Raw genomic sequence first — 24402 nt, 5'->3', positions numbered from 1 at the left:
CATGCATTATTACATACTGGATTTTGGACTTTCTCACCTGCAGACTACAGTCTGTTAGGATCGGTGACCACATCCCTCATACTCAGCACAGGATACCCCCAAAGCTGCATCTCTTCAGCCTTGCTCTACATGCTCTACATCTATGACTTCATTGCAAAACAACATTATCATCAAGTTTGCCAACGATAAAATAATAATCAGCAACATCACCAACAAAACCAAGTGGTGCACCATCAATAACCTCTCCCTCAAACTCCTAGCAAAACCAAGGAGATGATTGCCAACTTCAGGTGTGGGAGCAGATTGCACACACCACTGATCCTTCAGGGGGAAATTTGGTGGAAAAGGTGTGCAGCTTCAAGTTCCTCTGTGTCCACACAGCTGAGAATCTCACTTAGTCAATCAACACATCACACACTGCCACTTTATAATTCTACCTCTACCTTCTGACCTACAGTTACTGTTCACGAACACCATCTGTATTTATTAGCTATGTACCTACTGTCCCTGATTTTTTTCTTTTGTTTTTGCACTTTTGTAAATCACTGCACTAGAGAAGTAGCCTGACAGTGCTTCATTATATAAAACACTGTATTGGTATAAGGACAATAAAGTTGAATTCTTTCAACAACAGAGGTGATTAGTGTGCAAAACATATTCCTGTTGTGAACGTCTAGTTTGTTGGTTAATTGTCTTTGTAATGTTTCTGCAACGATCGCTGTATCAACTGTAAGTGTTCATGTACTGTTTGTTACTTTTGTGCTCTATTGTTTGTTTTATTTTTGGTCTTGATTAAATGCCTTTTTGGTTTGCAGACTCCCACCTGCATTCTGTGCTTCGTCTCGGTTGCTCACACCATCATAATATATCAATTTAGCTCATATTTTATGTCGTTTCACCCCGGACTTGGTTTATGTTTTTTGTTTTGTTTTGTTTTGTTTTGTTTTTTTGTTTTTTTTTTTGGGGGGGGGGTATACAGTGGGGAAAATAATTATTTGATCCCCTGCTGATTTTGTAAGCTTACCCCTTTACAAAGATATGAACATGTTTATAAATTTCATGGTAGGTTTATTTTAACAGAGATATCTACATAATAATGTCTACATAATAATAATTTTAAAAATCATTAAATAAAGATTATAAATTAATTTGTATTTGATTAAGTGCAATACATATTTGATCCCCTTCTAACCAGCAAGAAATCTGACCCCCACTGACCAGTTATGTGCCCATGAGGCACACAAATTAGTCCTGCCCCTTTAAGAATGTACTCTTAATCTCACCTTGTTATGTGTATAAAAGACACCTGTCACAGAATCAGTCTCTTCCATTCAAATCTCTCGACCACCATGGGAAAGACCAAGGAGATGTGAAAGGGTGTCAGGGACAAGATTGTAGATTTGCACAAGGCTGGAATGGGCTACAAGAACATCAGAAAGAAGCTTGGTGATAAAGAGACCACTGTTGTCGTGATAATTTGAAAATGGTCAACAGTCAATCACCCTCACTCTGGAGTTCCATGTAAGATCTCACCTCATGGGGTAAGGATGATTCTGAGAGAGGTGAGGTGTCAGCCCAGAATTACACAGAAGGAGCTTGTTAATGATCCCAAGGGAGCTGGGAGCACAGTCAGAAAGAAAACCCTGATGAACAGGGCCATGTAGCATAGAATCTTGAATGAGAACCTCCTGGCCTCAGCCAGAACACTGAAGATGGGTCGTGGATGTGTCTTCCAGCATGACAATGACCAAAAACATACAGCCAAGGCAACAAAGGAGTGGAAGAAGAAGCACATTAAGATCCTGGAGTGGCCTAGCCAGTCTCCGGACCTCAATCCCATAGAAAATCTGTGGAGAGAGCTGAAACAGCCTCAAATCCTTCAGGATTTGGAAAGTGCCTGTGAGCAGGAGTTGACCGAAACCCCTCCTGAAACGTGTGCAAACCTGGTGACCAACTAAAAGAAACGTTTGACCTCTGTGATTGCCAGCAAGGGTTTCTCCACCAAATACTAAGTCACGTTTTGCTAGAGGATCAAATACTTATTTCACGTAATCAAATACAAATGAATTTATAACCTTTATTTAATGTTTTTATGTTGGATTTCTTTGTTGATATCCTATCTCTCTCTGTTACAATAAACCTACCTGAAAATTATAGACTGTTCATGTCTTGTAAGGGGATAAACTTACAAAATCAGCAGGGGATCAAATAATTATTTTCCCCACTGTATATACGTTTTTTTTTTTTTTTTAATTAATTTTATTTCAACAAACATCAATTTGCACTTCCTTTCTGCTTTGTCTTCCAATTTATGGGGGGCTATTATGTATTGTGTATATGATGTATTTACCAGAGCTATAATCAACAAATAGCATCCTGACATATGTGTTGGGGTGCTCCATTACTGTAAACCAGGCTGTCCCCTGATCTGTAGGCAGCACCTTGTGCCCTGAGAAGAGACCATTTCTGATGAGCCGTGGTTTTTGATTTGGGAAGACTATATAATCCAAAATAGATGAGCTGTATTCTGCCGTGTTTTGTGCAAACACCTTCCAGTCTGTGTTTTCAAAACAATTGCAGCAGCAGTAAAATGCATTTTTCACTCCAGACTTGGACAGGTTTTACAGCTGGTCAGGCTTTGCAGATGAGAGGTCTGTAGGATGGAATAATTCCTAGTTAGAAATGATTATATGATATGAGAAATGATGAAAAAGACAATATATAATGTATTTTATATATATATATATACACACACACACACACAAATGAAGTATCCTAATTTACTTCAGTTAGAACATATATTTGTTTTTATCACCAAATTTGGTCTTTCCATTTACCTTCATGTTATAAATCTATATGTATTTATTTTGTACTTTTAAGCTCTTGTTCTGGTTTATGTAAAGCATATTGAATTGTCTTTATGTATGAAATGTTCTGAACAACTATACTTGCCTTGCCCTTGACTTTGATCCAGTTAAAGATAGTAGATTCAACTGTTTAACTTATTGTTAATAGTTATGTCTTCTACAATATTTCTACACTTTACATTGTTTAACATTTATATATTGATATTTTAACAGGCACCTATATCATACATTTATCCTTGATGATATATGAACAATTTGACCTTGCACTCACCAGCAAAGATACTCCAAAGTACACATATTATAAAACAACCCTTGAACAGTCAGTAAGTGTTTCACATATTAATCTGCTGGGCCCTTTTAATGCTGAAAGCCTTCAGCTGTGGTTATTATTAATATTATTATTATTATGTTATTATTTATTTATTGTTTTTGTTGTTTTTGAATATATGGCTGTAACTGTTATTATGTTATGTTATAAATCATATAAATCTGTTTTCACAATGAAATAAATGACACATGGGGCATCTGATTTTTTTTCTGACCTTTTTTCCAGATTGATGCTAGTTACAGAATTGTACCTTCCTACCAGAACAATTCTGCAGTGGTGACTAATTTCAGGTATTGCTATTTACAATCAGCATCTTTAATTTAAATACATATTTACAGGTCCATATTGCAGAATTTAGAATGTGCAAAAATAATAATCAGAAAAAGGAAGAATTTTTCAAGGTATGAAAAAAACTATTAAGTGTAATTAGGGAATGATATCCTGATGCTCCTGAAAACATTAGTGGTATTATGTCTGGAAGGTCAAATACATAACCTAACACCCTGGGAAACTGGATACAGAAACTACTGATTGAAAATGATAAGCTTTACATTTGCTTATCAAATATTTGAATTTTTGAAATTTTTTGTTCAGTTTCTTTAAAATCACACATTTTGAATTGTGTTCTGTGTGTTTTAAACAGGCCTGGCAGTGTGATTGTAGACTACAGTATAACTGCAACAAGTGGTAACCCTGATTTGGCATCAGCAAATGAACAACTTATTAACAAACTCATTAGTCTAGGATTTCCAGTGAATCAAAATGCCATCATTCAGACTGGTAGGGTTGTAATTCCATTTTATATTTGCAATACATTTATATTTATTTAACTATAATTAATGTTGTTGTAATATAAATGGCAATAACAAATACTGCAGTGGTAGAACTGGATAACCTGAGTTACGCTGTTACTTAAAATCCTTTTTAAGAATTTCCTTTAGCACAATGTACTCCACTGGCACTGATCTTTTAGTGAAAACATAAGAGCAATCAGTGTTCGCCTCATGGAAGAAACATCCATATTTTGATCTAAAGTCTCTTTTGAGGAGTCAATGATCTCATGCATCCTAGCATGATTCCTGAAGCATTTGGAAGAAGCACAGCTTTGCTGATCTAACTCCACAATTTACAAGGAAAAATTTCTGTATGATCATAACACTATTTATGCCAAAATGACATCTAACTTTTATTGCCAGAACACAATCTTTTTGCCTCATCTGACCACAAAATTAGGCTTTAATCAAATATTTCTCAAGTCCCCAAAATATTTAACAAAGCCCTGGAAACAGCTTTCTTCTGAGAAGCTTTCTGAACAGTTTGCAGGCATGGAGGTGGCAATCACAAGACTCCAGACACGTTCATCACATTTGTAGCTAAATGTTGTTTAATGTTGCCCTTGTAGTGAAATATTCTTGGTGACTTCCTATCATTTTATTTATTTATTTATTGCATTTTTTTCTGACCTTCTCCATGTTGTTGACTAAGTGGGTTTGACCTGCATGTTGCTGCATGGAAAAATCAAGATGATAAACAATAATGACATTTAGTTTTTTTATTCTTCTTTACCAAGGGTGCCAGTAATCCTGGAGTGCACTGTAGTGATACTGTAGACAAAGCTAAAACCAGTGATTCTTTTATTTTGTTTTTTTTGGCAGGGGAGTATTTGGTATTTTTAGGTCTTTTTCTACAAACTCTAATACCACATAAAGGCTTTCCTGGTCTTAACTTAGTTAAGTATATGTATTAAATGCATTTTTACAACATGTAAACCATTCTCGATTTTAGTACCAGGTGGCATACTGGTAAGCGGCCCAATATATCCTGGAAGAAATGTGTCACTGACATGTAACATATCATCAATTAACACTGGAAATATCAATTGGACTAAAAATGGAATTGCCTTGGCAAGCACATCTAAAAACGTAATCACTGGACGCACACTCACTGTGACAGATGTGAATTTATCTGACGGTGGTAAGTCACAATAATTTTGTACTCTTATCTCATTTGTACTAAGCAGTGTTTTTAAATTTGAGGTTTGTGTAGCAATACAGTTGAATTGGCTCAGCTCAGAAGTTCATCTACAAGATACAGCTGGTGTATAGCGAGCAGTCAGAGGAAGCAGACTGAACTGCCAAGTGAGGGAATACCAAGAAAGTTGCATGCGTTATGTACTGTCCTGTATTGTGTTGTGATGGACATTACTTTTACAAACTGCTAAAAAGTGGGGGTTGGAGAGATATGAAGTCACCTGAAGTACACACAAATGCATCCAGTTGATGTGTTTGCAGACCTGCAGTAACAGAATGATGTTAAAAGAAATTATATTAAAATAAATTAGACATTTTATCAGTTCCAACTGTTACCATAGATTTGCCATATCATTACAGACTTTTCTAATCTGTCCAGTGTAACAACTTTACACCAAGCAGTGTTTGTGTGTAAGATTGTTTGTAGTGTATCTTACATTTTATCTTACATTTGTGGTGTAAGATTGTTGTAAGTCACTTTTGTAAGTCAGTCTGAATAAGAGCGTCTACCAAATGCCGTAAATGTAAATGTAAGATGCCTTTTTGGGGTACATCAGTTCAGAATTCTTGATCTTGATGTTGTACTTCACATTGGTCACATTCAGCATAACAGGACCGGTCTAACTTTGTCACTGTCTGTTGTGTTGTGCTGTTACTGCTGTCATCTGAAGAAGATTCCAGGTGAGTAACTGCAGTGAGCTGTAGTAAGCGATGTGGTTTGATCATTTACTTTACCTTCACAGGTCAATACTCATGCACAATGAATGTGGCATCAATTCCTTACTTAGCTTGGATCAAAATTACAGTTCTGCCAAACGCCAATCTCCAAGCAAGTAGTGACAAATCTGTGGCATGCAATAACACATCAGTCAAGATATGGTGTTGTGCCGACCCGAACTATAGCGTGAAATGGGATTTGGACACCACTGCTTGTGCCCAGTTGAAAACAGGTCATGCACACGCTCACACAATTTTAAATTTGACTGGAGTGTTATAAATTACAGTCTACAGGTCCAAATTTAAATAAACAAATAAATAAATAAACAGACACAAATTCTGCTTCCCATCCCCTTTGGAACCACACACACAAATAATCACACAGAAATCTGGTTCCTATCCTGAACCATATGTATACATATCTCTGCCACACACTCATACACACTCAGACTAAAGTAAGAACATTAAATCATGACAAAATGACTGACAATATTTAAAAGTCCAACTTTGAAAATTTTTATTATCAGTATTACTTGTTGATACTTTTGTTGACTTCTTGTTTTTATCAAATGCTTGTATCAAATGTATATCAAATGCAAATGCAAATGTGTGCATCTCCCTACAATCCACAAAGACTTTCATTTATTTTTTAATGAAACCAATTGTTTCTGTTTCACAGACCCAGTGTCAGGGTGCAGCACATGCAACTGTTCTATCAGGAAAAAGGACTGTCAGGTTTATGATAAAATAATACAGGCCAAATGTGAAGCCATTGGAACTGACTTATATTCTTACAAGTCAGCAAATATGAAGATAACTGCAACGAATACAGGTGAGTATCATTATCCCTTCAATATTTTGAAATAAACCAAGAACATTAGATTCTGTCATACCAAGTGATGGATTAAAAGATTTTTCAACACATAGCTAATATTTTCCCCATCATTGCAAACAATTCTTGATAACTTGAGCATGAAGACACAAAACCCCTTAAAAAACTGTTAAACCTCCTTTTTAATATGGGCAAAAATCAGCATAGGTTTACTTGAATTTATTTGTCTAGGTGTTACAAATGGTTGAAGCACTAGGTCAATCTTAGTCCCTAAATGCAAATTGATATGAAGTGCTATTCATAGTCAAATCTACATGTGACCATACTATGACTTTCCCAAACTGGACAAAGAGTGGACAAACAGTACAAAGAGTGAGTGGATTTGTACGAACCCCCACCCCCAATGTGATTGCTCCATTAGTGAGGTACATTACAATAAGTGTGAACACTTCCTTTCAAGCTCTGGTGTGCAGAAAATAAGCGGACAGAGACCGCCTGAGCAGGTGGGTCTTGATCCATTTCTAAAAAAAATCTGGTGTGGTGTATGAACACAATATGAACCAAAGGCAGTTAAACAAACTAAACACAGAACAGGATCCCGCAAGATATGACACTAAATGTGCCATGACAGAACAGTGCATTAAAAAAAAAATGTTTTACATTGACAGTTCAGTACAGGCATCAGAAACATCTCCTCTTTACAGTGTACCTTCCTTTATATGTGCAATGGAGGAATTTCTAGCATGGTTTTGACTCCTTTATCCATTTTACCAACCCATGCTGTGTTTCCAGATGGTAAAAATGCCCCCAGGTATACACAACCCCAATAAGTGCATTAAGCCCACTATGTGCACCGTACATCACTTTTTTTTGGTTTTAATTAAAATTTTCTAAGTGTGAACCAGGATTAAAATGTAAAAATGTATCATTTTCTTCCTTGGTCTGGACCAATATACGCAAATTATAAGTATGAACACACTCTTAATCGATCTAAAAAAAATTACCATTAAGGTGGAATCCATTTCAAGCCATAGTCCTGTTACCAGGAGAGAAGTGAAATATTTCATTGATGTTCCTGTCCTGAAGAGACTTTTCTCTTCTCCAATTTAGGTTCAGGATAATTGAGGAACACAGCACAAGTATTTAAAAAATCAACAGCCATCTATCACAAAGAATCCATTCTCTGTAACAAGGAGCAGTTCTCTCAAAAGGAAAAGCCAACATTTAATTATGTTAAACTTAAATATCTAAAATGTTTTGCAGAGAGGGAACCTTCTCACTATGCCTGATTGGCTTAATAGAATTCTCTTGCTCACCATTTCTTCCCATTGGCTGCCAGCAGGTCTGCTGCATGATGGAACTACAGCAGACAGAACATGTGTATTGGGTCAGGCTGACCTATTCCCTTGTCAGCGTCGACCCATAAAGCTCTTAAATATGTTCTGAGTTTAAAATGAGCCAGATCTATAAGCAAGTTTAACAGCATTTATTAAATTTAATATGACCCTCCCATTGAAATCTACAGCAGTGTAAATGTATCGATTTTCGTACTTTTAATGAATTGTCAATTACAGTTGGTCAATTTAATTTGGGCACCACCCTGACTAACAGGGAAAATGTATTAATTTTAATGAATGTATTAATGACTAATAAGTCAGTGTCATGAAAGTCGCCAATTCAATACGTGATTATTTTTCGTCTACCAAACATTAGAATATCACTTGGGGCTCACAGACGTAAAAACCAAGGTATGTTTACCTTGCGGAGAGAAGAAAAACATGTTCAACAATCACTGACTCAGATACTATTAATGACTAAGAGTGACTAGTTCACTATAATCATTATAATCACAAGCCTAACATTGTAAACATTAGAGTTAACACAAACAACTACTAGTGGTGGATACAGGTATGTAGATAAGCTAATTAAGAGTTCTGAGGCTGTGTTGTAGGTGAGGGAAAAGAGTTACCTCATCTAATTTGATTAATAAACACTAACGCTAATAATGATACCAACTCTTACTATTCTCTGGTGTTTGACCCTGTTGAACAGTCTGGAGATTCAGGCGTGTGTTCCATTGGATTGTGTGGACAGCGCAGAGAGTGCGAGGGAGTGTTCATTTGACTTCGGGTGTCAGGCATGCCAGATGTTAAGAACAATCATTCATCCAACTGCCTGAATGGCGATGAATGTAGTGTCCTTACTGTGAGATTGTCCCATGACTCTGAAACAGTCTGCTGTTCCTTGTAGTTCTTGGCATCCGGTTACGGTGTGGAGACCAGGGTTCTCAGGCTGGGGAATTGGACCTTTGGATCTGGCTCTAGTGAGAGTCACATAGGCGGGCAGACGTTTTCTGAAATTGGAGTGGGTTCTATACAGGCAGTGTATTGAAATTCTGGTCTCAACCAGACGGGTGTGTTCAATAAGAGCCGTGATGGGTCAATTGCAATGAACACACATTAACAAGAAGAAAGTAGTAAGATGATAAAAGAAACAAAGACATCAAATTAAAATATAGTAAACTAAGAAAATCTAGTATTTCTAGCTTCTTATTAAGAGGTTACTGACTTGTTAAGAAATGGGGAGGGACACTTTTGTCTCTGCCAAAATTCAGTGGCAATAAAGAAAAAATAAATAAATAAAGAAAATTCCATTTCTACTTCCTGGTCTTAGAATGACGGTAGAGCATTTGGATAATCAGTTTAATTACTTTCCTGGTTTCTAGATGTTACAAACTACTAACTTTAATATATTGTCTAATTGGTTCATATAGGATTTCTGGTAAACAAGAGGAGTGAGTAACAATTTGTTTACAATATGCATGAGGTTAAGCAACATACAGATGAGGTAATATGAGTGAATAATACAAATGAAAGAAGGACAAGTAATGAACAGAATAATGTGACAACAGGTATTTATAAAATAACAGGAGCACACATCACAATCTGGAAATTATATTAAAATCTCTATACATTACAGGTTGATTATTTGACATTATGGTAGATTAAATGGTAAGTTGTTACTTTGTGAATATGTGGGATGAGCAAAGTTACTTGCCCCGGTAGGAATTTGAGTCCAATGGAATTTACAGTCTTCCTTACTCTACCCAGGTTAGTAAGAGCTTTTTAGCATACCATCCATTGGTTTATGAACCTTAAGGAGAGGGGGTTGAGGGTTAGGAGCCATGCCATCTTGATAACTGGGTCATTTATGGCTTTGTTGCTAATCCTTAAGAAGCCAGCGTGTTCCAGGTATGGCCTGTGGCCCAGGGGTGTAAGAGAGGTTAAAACTATTTACTAGATTAGAACTTCATCAGCGGAATAATTTTTAATCTATCTTTACTACATAATCAACAAATAGATATGTAATAAAAACAGCAACATATCCTTTAAAAAATACAGGACTTGGCCAGCACTAATTACTCATGTTAGTGTAGGCCCTCATTTGTAATGCAACACTGCATTCAATTTGAAGATGACACACCATATTCTTACTAATTAAATTACTCAACCAATATTATATAAAGGCTGAAAAGCATAAATTTGAAAAAAATGTTAATACAATACTAGAGGTTTTATTACAAAGGGCATTCAAACTGTGATGATGCAAACATCAGTCAAGTTTGGATTAAACCGTTCAATGAAAACAAAAGTAAAACCTGCACATATAAATGAGTAGTGATACAAATCTACTCTTGAATACACAAAAGAAAGGAATAGTCACAACATCCAAACATGCAAACAACTAAACAATAACTGGCTGCAAACAGAAGGAACACAGGGTTATATATTCACATACAAACAAGAAAGGAAACTAGATACAGATGAAGCTGGGAACACTATTGATGAAGACCGATGAAGGGGGCATGGCAAACTATGTCGAAAGGAGTGCACACATAGAGCCTGTATCTACACAATGAAACAAAACAAACAAACTGGATGGTGGTGAGGGGATGTTACACACCCACTGCTTGCACACATTGAGTTAAACAGCTGGCGTCTAAATCCGTTTAATAATTCCAGGAAACAAAACCACTGAAACATGCACATATTTTGCATGTGAATAACCAAGAATAGGAAGTATTATCAGAAACTCAAGAAAAAACATCTTTGCTATTTTTTTTGTTTTTAAAACAAATGTCTACATTTTCAAATAATTACTAGTTTGTGATTTACTTGTGTGTGATTTGTAATTTCTTCTTTAGCATACCCCTGCTTTGACGAATACTTTGGAGGAGGAAATGTCAGTGAAATAAGAGTTGGCGACTGTACTCAAGACATGGTTGGCAATCGACAAGCTCTGTGTAACTCATCTAACAAATGGGACCCTCGGAACGAGGCAAACAATTGTATCCTGCGTGTTATTGAGAATCTGATAGAGCGAGCTATGGTAATATTATTTTTGTTTTAGTTGCTAATTTCAAACAAAATATTTATGTGATAAAGAACAATATGAACTGTGTTAAGGTCCATCATGGTTTATCCTTTTTCTTTGTCTGTAGAGCTTAACTGTAGCAGACATCCCACAAATTGCGGCTGATCTCAACAATGCTACTACAACATATGCTTCTATCATAGTACAGTCTCCAGCAACCATATTAGGAATTGTTTATATACTGAAAAAAATTGCTGATGTGTCACTAACAACTATAGAAATCATTAAACCCATTATGATGGTATGTACATTCATTTTTACTTTGTAGCTAAGTTCATATCTGATATCATATATGCAACATTATATATGCTGTTTAGGTATAAGGTTACGCTTTTACTAATTTTCTTTTATTTAAAGGATGTCCTGCAAACAGTTGATGTTATTGCATCAACTGATGCAGGGAAAACATGGCAAACTCTGAACACAGGCAATACAACCCAGAACACCAGCTCTGTACTGCTGAAATCTCTTGAGGAGCTGGGACAGCAACTCTCAAATGAGACCTTTGGAATAGTAACAAAATCCTCTTACCTTAATAGAACTCAAATTTCTGGACCATATTTTGAACCATTTGGTATAAATTCAACTCTGTTAATAGATATCCCTCAGATTCCTGTACCAACATTCTTCACCTTTATTGTTTTCTCAACTTTTAACACCGTCTTGCCTGTTCGAATTGCAACAAACAATGACAGCAGTCAAAGTGGAACCAGTATTAATGGAGATGTAATTGCAGTCAAGGCACAAACAACAGTTAACAATATATCCTTTTCCTTTTCTCTTATAAATAATTCACTGATATACCCCCAGTGTGTTTTTTGGAATTTTGATCTCTTGGATGGTATTGGAGGATGGGACTCAACTGGATGTGAACTAAAGTCTTTAGCAAATCACACTGACCTGGTTACATGTGAATGCAATCACACAACCTCATTTTCCATCCTGATGTCACCATATTCCCTGGATAATCCTGCTTTGGCCTACATAACTTACATTGGTGTTAGCATTTCGATGGCCAGCTTGGTTTTATGCCTCATTATTGAAACCATTATTTGGAAGTCAATGACAAGGAATGACACATCCTACATGCGGCATGTCTCCATAGTCAACATCGCTCTGTCCCTCCTGATTGCAGACATATGCTTCTTCATTGGAGCATCCGTTGTGGAACGAGGACAGGTTACACCAGTGGGTCCCTGCAGTGCAGTGACATTCTTCATCCACTTCTTTTATCTTGTTCTCTTCTTCTGGATGTTCCTGTCAGCACTCTTGCTCCTTTACCGCACCATCATGGTCTTTTCAGGAATGTCCAGGTCCAGGATGTTGGCTATAGCGTTCAGTGTGGGCTATGGAGCCCCATTACTCATAGCTGTCATCACTGTGGCATCAACAGCTGGAAACAGAGGATATGTTCAAGAAATGAACTCATGTTGGCTGAACTGGAATAAAACGAAGGCACTCCTGGCATTTGTGATTCCTGCTCTGACGATTGTAGTTATAAATCTTTTGGTTCTTGTCGTGGTTTTATACAAGATGTTGAGGAGAGGAGTTGGTGCTTCTACTCAGCCAGATGAGAAACATGCCTTAGTGGTCATTGCCAGATGTGTGGCAATTTTGACCCCTCTCTTTGGTCTGACCTGGGGATTCGGCATCGGGACCATGGTGACCTCTGCTTTGGGAATTCATGTGGTGTTTGCAACCCTTAATTCACTGCAGGTAATAATTTTACTTCACTTTTTTCCCTATAATTTAAATGGCACACACTCAGTGTGTTGTGCACACTACAAGGCAATTAATCATTGGTAATACAGCTTAAAAATATTTAACTAAGAAATGAGTGTAACAAAAATGCATAAAGTTAATAATTATTAGCAGGGTGCACCAGCCTAAATGTAGAGAAAAGATTATCATTTATTAACCGGTTTATTAACATAATAAATATTTTTTGAAAATAAAAAAATTAAATAAACATTTTGTACAGGAACTGCACAAAATTTGAATTGTTTCAAATATACTTCAAATATTGTAAAGGAAGGAGAGAAGAAAAAATAATACAAAAAATAAAAATAAAAAAATTAAATAAGATGAGCATAGAAGAGTGACTTGCAATTAATAGCTGATTGAGTAAACTATGGGACCGAGACCTATACACACACACGTTAGCTAATGCTAACTAGCCAAAAAGCTACTACAGCTAAGTCTATTAGCTAGAATTTAAGATAATGCCTGTAAGCAAGGAACACCTATTGGGGAAATACTAACAGGAAATTAGACCTGGTTACTACCTCAGCTATCAAAGGGAGAAATACACTGCATGGCCAAAAAAAAGGTCTCAAACTCTAATATTTATTTCTGTCTAGAGTTGCATTAATTTTTCCCCGAGGTCTTGTATTGATGATGGGAGATTTTGACCACTGCGCAAAGTCTTCATCCCAAAGATTCTCAATGGGGTTCAGATCTGGACTCTGTTTTGGCCATTTTATGTTTGAAAATGATATCTCTTGCTCCCTGAATCATCACGCTTTCACAATTTGAGCCCGATGAATCCTGGCATTCTCATATTAGAATATGCCTGTGCCGTCAGGGAAGAAAAAATGCATTGATGGAATAACCGTTCAGTATATTCAGGTAGTCAGCTGACTTCATTCTTTGGGCACATAACGTTATTTGAACCTAGACCTGACCAACTGCAGCAACCCCAGATCATAGTACTGCCACCACAGGCTTGTACGGTAGACACTAGGCATGATGGGTGCATCACTTCAGCCGCCTGTCTTTTTACCCTGATGCGCCCATCACTCTGGAACAGGGTAAATCTGGACTCATCAGACCACATGACCTTCTTCCATTGCTCCAGAGTCCAATCATTATGCTCCCTAGCTCTTTATATGTTTTCTCTGCTTGATGCATGCCAATAATTTGACAGATAATAATTTGACAATAATAATTTCTGAAACAGATTAACATCTTTTCCACAACCACAGGATTTGTTTTTTGACATGATTGTTTAAAAAATGAGAAGCTACTCACTGCATCAGTTAGGGTTAAATAACTTGTTGCCAGCTGAAATCACCCATACAGTAATTATCCAATGAGAGGCTCTTACCTATTTGCTGGTGACCTATTTTGGCCAGGCAGTGTATACATCTGTAGAGTTATCTATGGAAAGGATGGCTCACGGCAGGCACCCAGTGCTTAGCATGTGAATGAAGTAGAAGATCTTATGTTTCAGGGTCAATGAAGGGCCAGATAATTAGTCCGATTGCATGAGAGGTAGGAGAGCTTCGGCATAACTAAATGGGAAGAACTGTGCAGACTCTGCCACACGTAATCCCAAACTTTCTTCTGCGGTGTCAGTGATCTTAATTCATCACCCATGTTGTTCCAAAATGGTGAAATGAGCTGTTCTGATTCATTTGGACATCCCTGAACTTCGACAAAGTCCCTGAGATTTTGAAAAGGTGTTCTGAGAAGCTCACACGTGTATAGCCATTTGAGAGTCCTCTGATACAGACTATTTTAAACCTAAGGTTGGAAGTTGGCAAAATTAAACAATTTCTGTTGGGCAAACAGATCTAACCCTAATTTTACTTTGGAGCGTTATATGTATCACAGTCTCTGGCGATGAACCACACATGGTTAATCAATCCAGGTTGAGGAACCTTTTATAGTCACCAAGAGTCACTGTGGATTCATAGTCCACAGAATCAAATATTCTGTCTCATTTGTTAAAATTAATAAAGAACATATGCCTTATTTGAGATTGGTCTTGTTGCGATGCTCACAGAAGGACACTTCATGTGGGAAATGTTCAAATCCGGATGTCCTTCAGGATTATGGACTTTTAATAAGTCTGGAGGGTAGTAAAGTTGGGCCATGTGTCCTTGCAGAGGTGATAAACCTTCCTTACAGATGAGCTTTGAAGACCTGATAAGAGGGTTGAGGTGCCAAACTGGCAGAGCCAAAAGGGTCCTGGTTTTGGCAACTGAGGTCCTGCAGGATGGGTGTTGTGAGTTATCTTAGGGGTGAGATTGAAGACTAGTGGGGGGTAGTAGGCTGGTTCTCTGCTACAATTTGATAACAGAGGTCCTCCAGGATGGGTGTTGTGGGTTATCTCAGAGATATCTGCATTCTCCACTATATGAGCATTCATTTATGAATTATTTTATATCACTTTAGATATTATACAAAGCTTCAACGGTTATGCTTAATGTGCTTACAGAAAAAAAATGTCATTTATCTTTTGAAAGGGCTTCTTTATTCTGGTGTTTGGAACCTTATTGGACAGTAAGGTATGTACTGTCACTCTTGACCAAACCCTTCTCTAAAAGGAAACAAATCCAAAAATTGACATATTAGTGGTATTACTGATAGGCAACACATCCTTTTTAGAGGCATGTAAACTTTGAGATTTTACTTGTTTTGTGGTTGCAGATCCGAGAGGCACTGGCATCAAAGTTGTCACTGGCAAACAGCTCTAACCGCACAATGGTAAATTCCCTTTTATATAAGATCAGTATAGGATTTCATGTGGTTTTTATTTAGAATTTATGAATCCATTAGAATGGATGAATATCCATGTTAATATTTAACAATCAATGGCTGGTGTTTGTCAATTACAGAGCTCTAGTGCAGGACCATCATCCTCTAGTGGACTTCCTTTCATTCAGAGGTTGCGGCTCAGAAGTAAGTATTTGATCTCAACTTTGATTTATATGCACCTACAAATTATACTTTTGTAAATTATTCTATGAGACTGCTTCATCACATTGTTGGTGGTCATGTAATCATAATGTACTTGTCACACCCTAAATCATCCCTTCAGTTTTGTAGAAAATCATGTGGCAGGGATAGTTCTTTGTTATTGAGAGTACACTTGTATTCAGAGTATGCACTCAATGCACAGTCACTTCTGTTTGTCAGAAAGTCATATTTAGTTGCTTTTTGCCTCCTCTATAAACTTACCTCCTCTATAAATTTACAACATTTCCTTTTATATTTTCATAAACATATTTTGCAGTGCAGTTCCATTTGCCTTTTGGCTGTTACTTTGCCAAAATCCAGCAAATATGTAAGAATATTCCTGCTTTGTGAACAGCATGCTACAAACATACTGATTCTTTGTAGATGCATTCAACATATCAGAACGGAATGGGTTCTCTGCAGTTCCTTCTTCAAGCAACTTGGATACAACTATGAATATTTAAGCTACTGCAACAAAGTGTTACAGACACATCACATAACCAGCTTCTATTACTGCTGATATTATTGCTGCTGCAGTTTTTGGGGGGGGCTATCCTTTTAAGCTTAAAGTGGAAGTTGGGAGGCTCAATAACAATAACCCATTTTGAACAATTATTAATTAAGAATTAAATGAATTGTAAGCTTCACACACACACACACACACACACACACACACACACACACACACACACACACACACACACACACATACACACACGCACACATATCCACAGTTAATTTTGTCATATAGCTAAATTTTTTGGTTGGTTGTTTTATGATGACTGTTTATGTAAAAAACATTAAATAATTTATGAATAAATAAGGGAGCTTTAACCCCACAATCCACCTCCAGTTTTAAGCTCTTATTTGAATGATTTGTTCTTGTTAACTGTAACACACAATACAATGATCATTCAGAATTTAAATTGAAGTAGACGCTTGGCCTAGACATCCATTCACATCCAGATTTATTTTTCTGTCATTTAGGTTCCATTTGTGCTCAATTAATACAGAAGAAAATGTCAAAAAGCGCCTTTTATTTTGAGGGTTTATATTGTGTATTTGGATGCTGGAGATTCATTTCCTGAGTCACCAGGGTCTTGTCAGAACAAGTGAACAATTTTGAGCGTATACATGAAATTACTCAGGTGCTACACCATATCCACTTTTGTCCAAAGCAACTTACAATTATGATTAAATACAATTTTGAGCAACTGAGGGTTAAGGGCCTCACTCAGGGGCCCAACAGTGGCAACTTGGCAGTGGTGAGTCTTGAATCTACAGTCTTTTGATCACAAGTCAAGTACCATAACCACTGAGCTTCCACTGGCCTAAACATCTCCAAAGTGCCCAAAAACTTCTCCCAATGCAGTCATCACTCACGTATTATTGAGTGTGCAAGATTCTTTTCTTACTAAAACATCACAACAATGTTTAACAACTTACTACAACTTACTTCATTATAACTTCATTGTTAATGGATAAAGAATATTAGTTTCATTGCTATTATGCTAAAAAGATTATGCTGGGGAAAATACTGTAATACTCTAAATGCTGTAATACTGTAAAGAAGTATGCATTCTCATTTATACGTACAATTTGCAGTAGGATTACAAATTTTCCCTGCAATAAATGGAAACATCCAATGATTTGCAATTTTGTCAACCAGTCTATGGAGGAGAAATGTCTCTGGAGGCTGGCAGCACATTGACTGGTGGACACACTTGACTGGCTCTATGAAAGTGATACTTCCGGGTCGGCAGAGAGCCTGATTCACTATATCATGACTGAAGCTCGGACATTATTGGTAAAATATGATCCGCAGTGGAACCTGTCAGCCAACCTCCATTCGACTTCCAGCCTCAGCCACCATAGATATTAAGCCAAAGTCAAGTCGTAAAAGCAAATGATGTAACTGCATCAAGCCTTCAAGACCCAGCAGGCCTGCACCATGGAATATATGGGACGACCACGGTCCTGAGGGACTGCACAGGGGCTTCATCACCCACCCTTGCTCCTGCTCCTGTTTCTGGCTTGAAGGATGCCACTCAGCTTGTTCCTGTCTCTGGTGTAGTGGAGGATGCCCTGCCACTTCCTGTCTCTGTTATGGAGGAAGCTGCTCTGTTTGTCTCTATGCCTCATACCAGGCCTGTCCCAGCACCTCGCACCGGCCAGTTCCATTGGCCGCATCTCGAGGCTCTCCTGTGCTCCTAATGGGTGCCGCCCATGATGCTCAGGACCCTTGAGGCCAAATACCACAGCTGGCCAGTGACTCTGGAGGCCTCTTTGTTGGCTTCCCAGACCCCAGTGTTTCCTTGACCCTCTGTGGCTGCCAAGTCTGCACCCATGACTACCCCCATCACCTGTTCAGGACACCATGTTAATGTCTATTGTAATTCAGGTCCACATTCCTGTGGTTATACCTGTATCAATCCCATTGTCTGTACCTGTGCCCTTGACTATATCTGTTCCCAAGCCTATATCTGTCTTTGTTCCAATTCCAGCGTCTTTTGTGCAATATGTAGTCTGTTCCATGGTTCAGCATCCTGTTTGCCCATGTCTCCTGTGCATGTACCCATCTAGGCTTGGTTCTGTTCCCTATTTTCTTGGTTTTGGTGTTTTTTTGTTTTGTAGATTGGGAGCCGTGCATTAAGGAGAGGTTCTGTCAGGTTTGCCCCTCCCAGGATTCGCGGTTCCCACAGCAACGGCCGTTTATTTACTTCCTGGTTTTGTTTCCTTTTCTGGTTTCTTTTGGTTCTGCCCCTAACTAGTTCATTACCCACCTGAATCGTGTTAGTCCCCATTAGTCTCTGTATTTCAACTCCATGTTTGCGAAGGAGTCTCATCAACCTATGTTACATTTCTGAGCCGTTTGTTATTGTATTTGGTGCTTCTGGTTTGTGGAATCTCTGCCTGTGTTTTCAATTACTCTCTTTGCTTGTTCCATTTTTGTTTGCATCATGGACTGCTTTTCTGGATCAGGACCTTGGGAAAGTAATTTGGATTCTGATTGTGGACTAAATGTGTTCTCTAATAAAGCAGCATTTGACTTACTGAAAACAACTCTGTCTCCGTACATGCTCAGAACAGCGTCTCTTGTAACCCTTTATCTTCAACCACAGAGAGCGGTCTACAGTCCACAGCAATCCATCTCGCCAGTGAATTGCTCAATTTGTCTGACGTGGACTTTGACATGTGGTCGAGTGTTGACTGGCGACACTGTTTGCTCGTACTAGGAATACTATCACATTTAGCAGCTAAGTTAACATTACTGATCTGCGCACTAGCCCCAACATGTTTTGCGTTGAGGTGGTAACGAAGGGTGGAAGTGCTCCTGTGATAAGCAAACTCCTTCCTGCATAAAGTGCAAATAACAACATTTGTGTTTGTACTTCCATCTGGAAGTTTCTTGTATTTAAATTTCCTATCCACCAGCGTAGCCTCTTCCATCATCTCCATCATGCTCATCACATTGTGCATCAATATAATCTGTATGCCTGGAGCTCATGCAGTGAGAAACGTTCCACGGTGCAAAAGTGTGATTACAATGCGTTAAATGTTTTATTTCTTTATTTTCCCTGTAATTAATCAATCGAAATTAACGCGTTAAAGTCCCACCCCTAATATAAGATGGTACCCTTTGGGAGAAGATAGACATCAAATGTCTTTTTCTGAATCTGCCACAATTTTAGTTTGTTTATGCTGGTGTTTAGAAAACATTTTGAGTTTAACTGATATTTATTATATTATTATATTATATATGATATTTTTTTCTCAGGAGTCTGAGAAAAGAGAAGATACAATATATAGAAAGTACTAGCATCAGAACATACCAACATCAACCAGTGTTATTTTTAGAGTGAGAGATTGTAAAGAGATGTATTTTGCATATATACAGTCACACCCAATAAATACAATGCTCTTTCCAAATGCAGAATACAGCTGCCACCTCAGTGCTTCTATGTCACATATTTACATAATAAAAGTTGGCTGATGGTCCTCTGATGATCAACAAGAGGTCATGTCCTCAAGAAGGAGAGGTCATGTTTTCAAGAAGGAGAGAAAATGCCCTGGAGAGAGTGGTAATGCCAGAACCTTCCAATCCTCCAAGACTTACCAAAATCTGTCAGACTCATGCAAAGGACAAAATTTCATGGTTAGGTGGAGAGGTTGAATCAGAAGCTTGGGTGGTTCCTCAGATCCTACTGATGTAGGAACCAAGAAAACTAGAGCCACTTCCTGCCATGGACTGAGCACACTCAGAACTCACTGACCCACTCCTCCACAGGTCTGACACTTTTCCAGTGCGTGTTGTTACGTGCCTCCTTTTTTGCGTGGTCCCAGTAGGCTTCTGAGGTCCTGGCTGATGGAGAATTCATTTAATGCAGTGGATAAAAAACAGAGACCACCACAGAAGGGCCACTGCAAGAGTTCTCATTCAGCCTATTGGACAGGTCAGATGGTCTGGCTCTCCACCAGGGACATACACCTGGAGTGCTGGCTTACTGTGCTTTTTCAGTTGTTCTATTTGTTTAGTTTATTATCTGATTTAATGTTATGTTAAAATAGCTCTGTTGTATAGTTTATGTCCTGGACATGAACATTTGGTATCCATAGAAAGGCCAGTGAACAGCAGGGAATACTCTAATTGTCTATCACCATGTAGGAAAGGTCCATATAATTCTATTTATTTTAAAAGACACTTGTAAATAACATTCTGGTACTATAATTAATAAATAGGTCTCTGAGGGTCAGTAACCGTGGAACAGACATAAAAAGTAACTTGCTTTAAAGGCTTAAGATGTTTTTTATAAGAACAAGTCAAACCAGTTCTGCCAGGAAGTAGATCTCCAGAACCAGAATTAGGCACCTCCACAGTAAGTTATTACATTTAGTTTCCATTTGAATCTACTATATGGTCTGTGTTTTAGCCATGTTCAAAAATCTAATTTTGGTCGATGAGCAGTGTAAGATGGAGGTGAATGGCCATCAGTCTTGCTGTATGGAATATGTATGGACAAAAATATAGAGCTGGACCAATGTCGTTTCACAGGAGAAAATGACTGGTTGATAGAAAATTACAAGCATTTGAAGAAAGGTGCTAAACCAGCAAAGAATAAAAACGCCTCTTCTAGACCAAACTAATATATAGAAAATACATCAAAACAAAAACAGAGAGGCTTCATGGAATAATGCGTTATTAATATTAACAAACACAATGACTTATTACATCAACTTAAGCTCTATTAGCTAAAAGCTAAGAAGCTAAAAACTTTTGTGATTTTGGAGGAATGCAACCAACAAATAAATACAACCACTTTTTTTTCTCTGGGGTAGTCACAGGGAAATTTACTCTGAACATAATGTTTTACACAGTTATAATAAAATATCATAATATTTTTTACAGTTGCCCCAAATGTGAGGATGTTTTCAATAAACAGTACACAAACAGTTACACTTAAGTCATGTATAGTCTTCTCCATACAGCATAGAGCTCACTTATATAATGGATGTCACAGAGGCTTCTTTGTTTGAATTTTGGTAAATACTCCATAAACAAAGGAACAACTGGTAATTATAGCTGACTAATTTTGAATCTGCATTCCATAAACCAGTATGTAATTGGTTCAAGGAGCCTCTGGGTTGGACTACAGTGAGCATGCATGAACCTGAAACAAGGTCTAATACATTCGTTTCTGATTATTATTTAAGACGATCTGACTGGTGAGTATATGGTTTTTGTTTTTATTATTTTATGTTTTGTTGTGTAATAGAATGCAGAACACATGTAGCAACTGAGAAGGCTGGGGAATAAATTTGACTCATACATTCTTAACTTAAGCCATACTCAATTAGTTCTATTTTCTGATAAAGATGAAAATACAAAGTTTCAAAATTTGCAATTATAGGTAACTAATGTAACAAAAGGTTAAACAACTAAAAGTACAAAAGTATTTCTGAGGCAAAATCAATGTGAATATATAGATATTTATTGTGATTCTGTATAATTTTGTAGAATTTTTAGATACCTGTGTTTATAGTAAAAGATTCAATATTTTAGGCAGCTGATGTAAGCCAAATGTCTATTTGTTTAACAGGTGACAAGGTCATGTAGAAGTACGAATACTTGTGTGTGTTTGATAGTAGGTGACTGATGTTATGGTGTTATGCGTAGAGACTGACATAGCGTTCCAAAACTGGGGATGCCAAGAAAAACAGAATGCTCACATACTGGAATAAAGAAAGAAGAGAACAAGAAATCTGGTCCAGCAAGTATGTGACTCACTAGGGTTAACTACTTTATTCCACTATGCTTGCAAAAGAGCTGCCTGTTGAAAAAAAAAAAAAGACCATGTCAAACGTGTTCACTTATTATTAGTGAAATCTATTTGGACTTGTTGGAGCCAAAGCAGAACTCCTAAATAGGCAACAGTAAAAAGCCGCAGATAATTTAATACATATGTTAAGATGCGCCAAGACATTAATAATTACATAAAGGCTTAGCAAACTTTCTCCCTCCCATTTACCAACAGTTTAACCACCTTGGAGCCACCATATAACAGTGTTTTGTTGGATTACCCTCAAAAGGCTCAACACTGTGGTCCAGTGTCCCAGACCCACCTTCTTCAACTCAGTTCATAATAATACCAGAAGTGATTCAACAGTGGCCTCCCCAGTGACTAAGGCCATAACAAGTCTCACTGGCACCATTAAACCATGCTGTGTCACCGGTTCCATATAGTTAATTAATCATGGACTTATAACTAACTAAATATGTAAATGATAACAAAAAGGAATTCATATTGGCCTACCCAGTGACTAATCCACAATGGCCTACCTGGTGATGAAACAGGTCCCACTGGTACTGTTAATGCCTGATTGTTGTCTGGCCTCAGCATGGTTACTGCAGTGCCCTGTGAAACCTGAAGATGCCTACTTAAATCCACTCCAGTTTCATGCTTTCGCCCATCTACTGCTAGTGCTAACTTGTGTCTGATCACTTAGATTCTGCCCTTCCTTAACAGACCTGCATTTTCTGCATGTTTAAAATTATGCTCTTTAAGATTATGCTCTTTATTCATACAATGGTCTGGAAAAGGAAAAAAGGAAAGGGAAATTTAATTTAAAGCTGGAGAGTAGAGAGTAGTTCATATAAACCCAGAAGGAATTTACACAACAGTACATTTTTCTTATGTAGCTGTAAAAATAATAATACTAATGCTAATAATATTATTATTACCTTTGCTATTTATAATTTGGATGGAGCATGTAAATAAAAGTAAATAAAAAATAATAATACTTGACAAGAGGTTATTAGCATGAGTATGGACCAGTTAGACTCAAAATGCATTTACCTGTGTGTTAAAAGGAACACTACAGTGTTTTTCATCATAATCTCTATCTGCATCTATACTGTATGGTTATCAATAATTATCTATAATTTTGATGCCTTTCTTTTTACTTATAATGGAAGCCTATGAACAGTTGTGAAAAGTTGAACAATTGTAACTATATTTCAAGTCAACAGGTTTTTCATTTTTAAACATTTTTATATAGATTTTTTCCTGTCAATTTAATTATTTTCCAAAGTTATTAAGCAAATATATGCTGCAGATAAGGTTAAAAGTGTATAGAAAATTAGATTATGTTGGTTAGCACATACAATGTTTATTCTGTTACTTGAAAAAAGAAAAAAACATGCTTCATTACCATTACTTTTGCAGAGAAGACATCAAAATTCATGATGAAATTAGTTATCCTGTTGCTCATTCACATGTGTGTGGTGGACTCACAAGGACTCCCTGATATTTCTGAATTCATTACAGAGGTAAAGGAAAAGCTTATATTGATTTCTGCAATATTATTGTTGGTGTTGTCATCATTTTTGTTTTTATTATTATTATTATTATTATTAATAATAATGATAATAATAATAATAATAATAATAATAATAATAATAATAATAATAATAATAATAATAATAATAATAATAATACAATAATGTGATGTTTGGTAGATATTTGCAAAATATAACATTGGTTAATGTGATGTCTTTCATTTATGCCAATTGCAGAAATGGGTGTTTTGCTGTTATTTCCTTTCCATACACTGTCACCTAGTTGTTGTTTTGAGTGTAGTTAATAGAGCAGGACGTTGCTAAAACGCAGTGTCATTCTGAGGAATAAAGATGCCTCCATTGTGGTCTAGCAATTTCTTGATACGCTGAGCCTTGGAAACTATTTGTCTATGAGTATTTGACTTTCATACTTTCATATATTAGAGGTTGCTGTGAGCACTTTGAAACAGCATAGTGCATTTTGTAGTGAATTTTAACTGTTTGGAACATTAGCCTTGTAATTTTTATTAATATATTTGGAAAGATACAAATATTTATAAAAGTATACAAATTGTAGTATATAAATACAAATTTAAAAAATAATGGAATCATTA

General features: G+C 37.0%; 1 protein-coding gene across 1 annotated transcript in view; it reads left to right on the top strand.

Moving 5' to 3' along the window:
- LOC113588851 overlaps nt 1-16415 on the top strand; it is a 59316-nt gene extending 42901 nt beyond the window's left edge. The window contains exons 26-38 of the mRNA XM_035524409.1: nt 1699-1899; nt 3081-3190; nt 3421-3485; nt 3839-3975; nt 5969-6175; nt 6622-6774; nt 10979-11163; nt 11276-11449; nt 11566-12924; nt 15459-15500; nt 15643-15699; nt 15831-15894; nt 16336-16415. Coding sequence (XP_035380302.1) covers nt 1699-1899; nt 3081-3190; nt 3421-3485; nt 3839-3975; nt 5969-6175; nt 6622-6774; nt 10979-11163; nt 11276-11449; nt 11566-12924; nt 15459-15500; nt 15643-15699; nt 15831-15894; nt 16336-16415 — 2834 coding nt within the window. The remainder of the gene's footprint in view (nt 1-1698; nt 1900-3080; nt 3191-3420; nt 3486-3838; nt 3976-5968; nt 6176-6621; nt 6775-10978; nt 11164-11275; nt 11450-11565; nt 12925-15458; nt 15501-15642; nt 15700-15830; nt 15895-16335) is intronic.
- The last annotated feature ends 7987 nt before the right edge of the window (nt 16416-24402 follow it).

The sequence above is a fragment of the Electrophorus electricus genome, chromosome 3, assembly GCF_013358815.1.
Source record: "Electrophorus electricus isolate fEleEle1 chromosome 3, fEleEle1.pri, whole genome shotgun sequence".
NCBI lineage: Eukaryota > Metazoa > Chordata > Actinopteri > Gymnotiformes > Gymnotidae > Electrophorus > Electrophorus electricus.
This window is presented reverse-complemented; position numbering and strand designations above follow the sequence as displayed.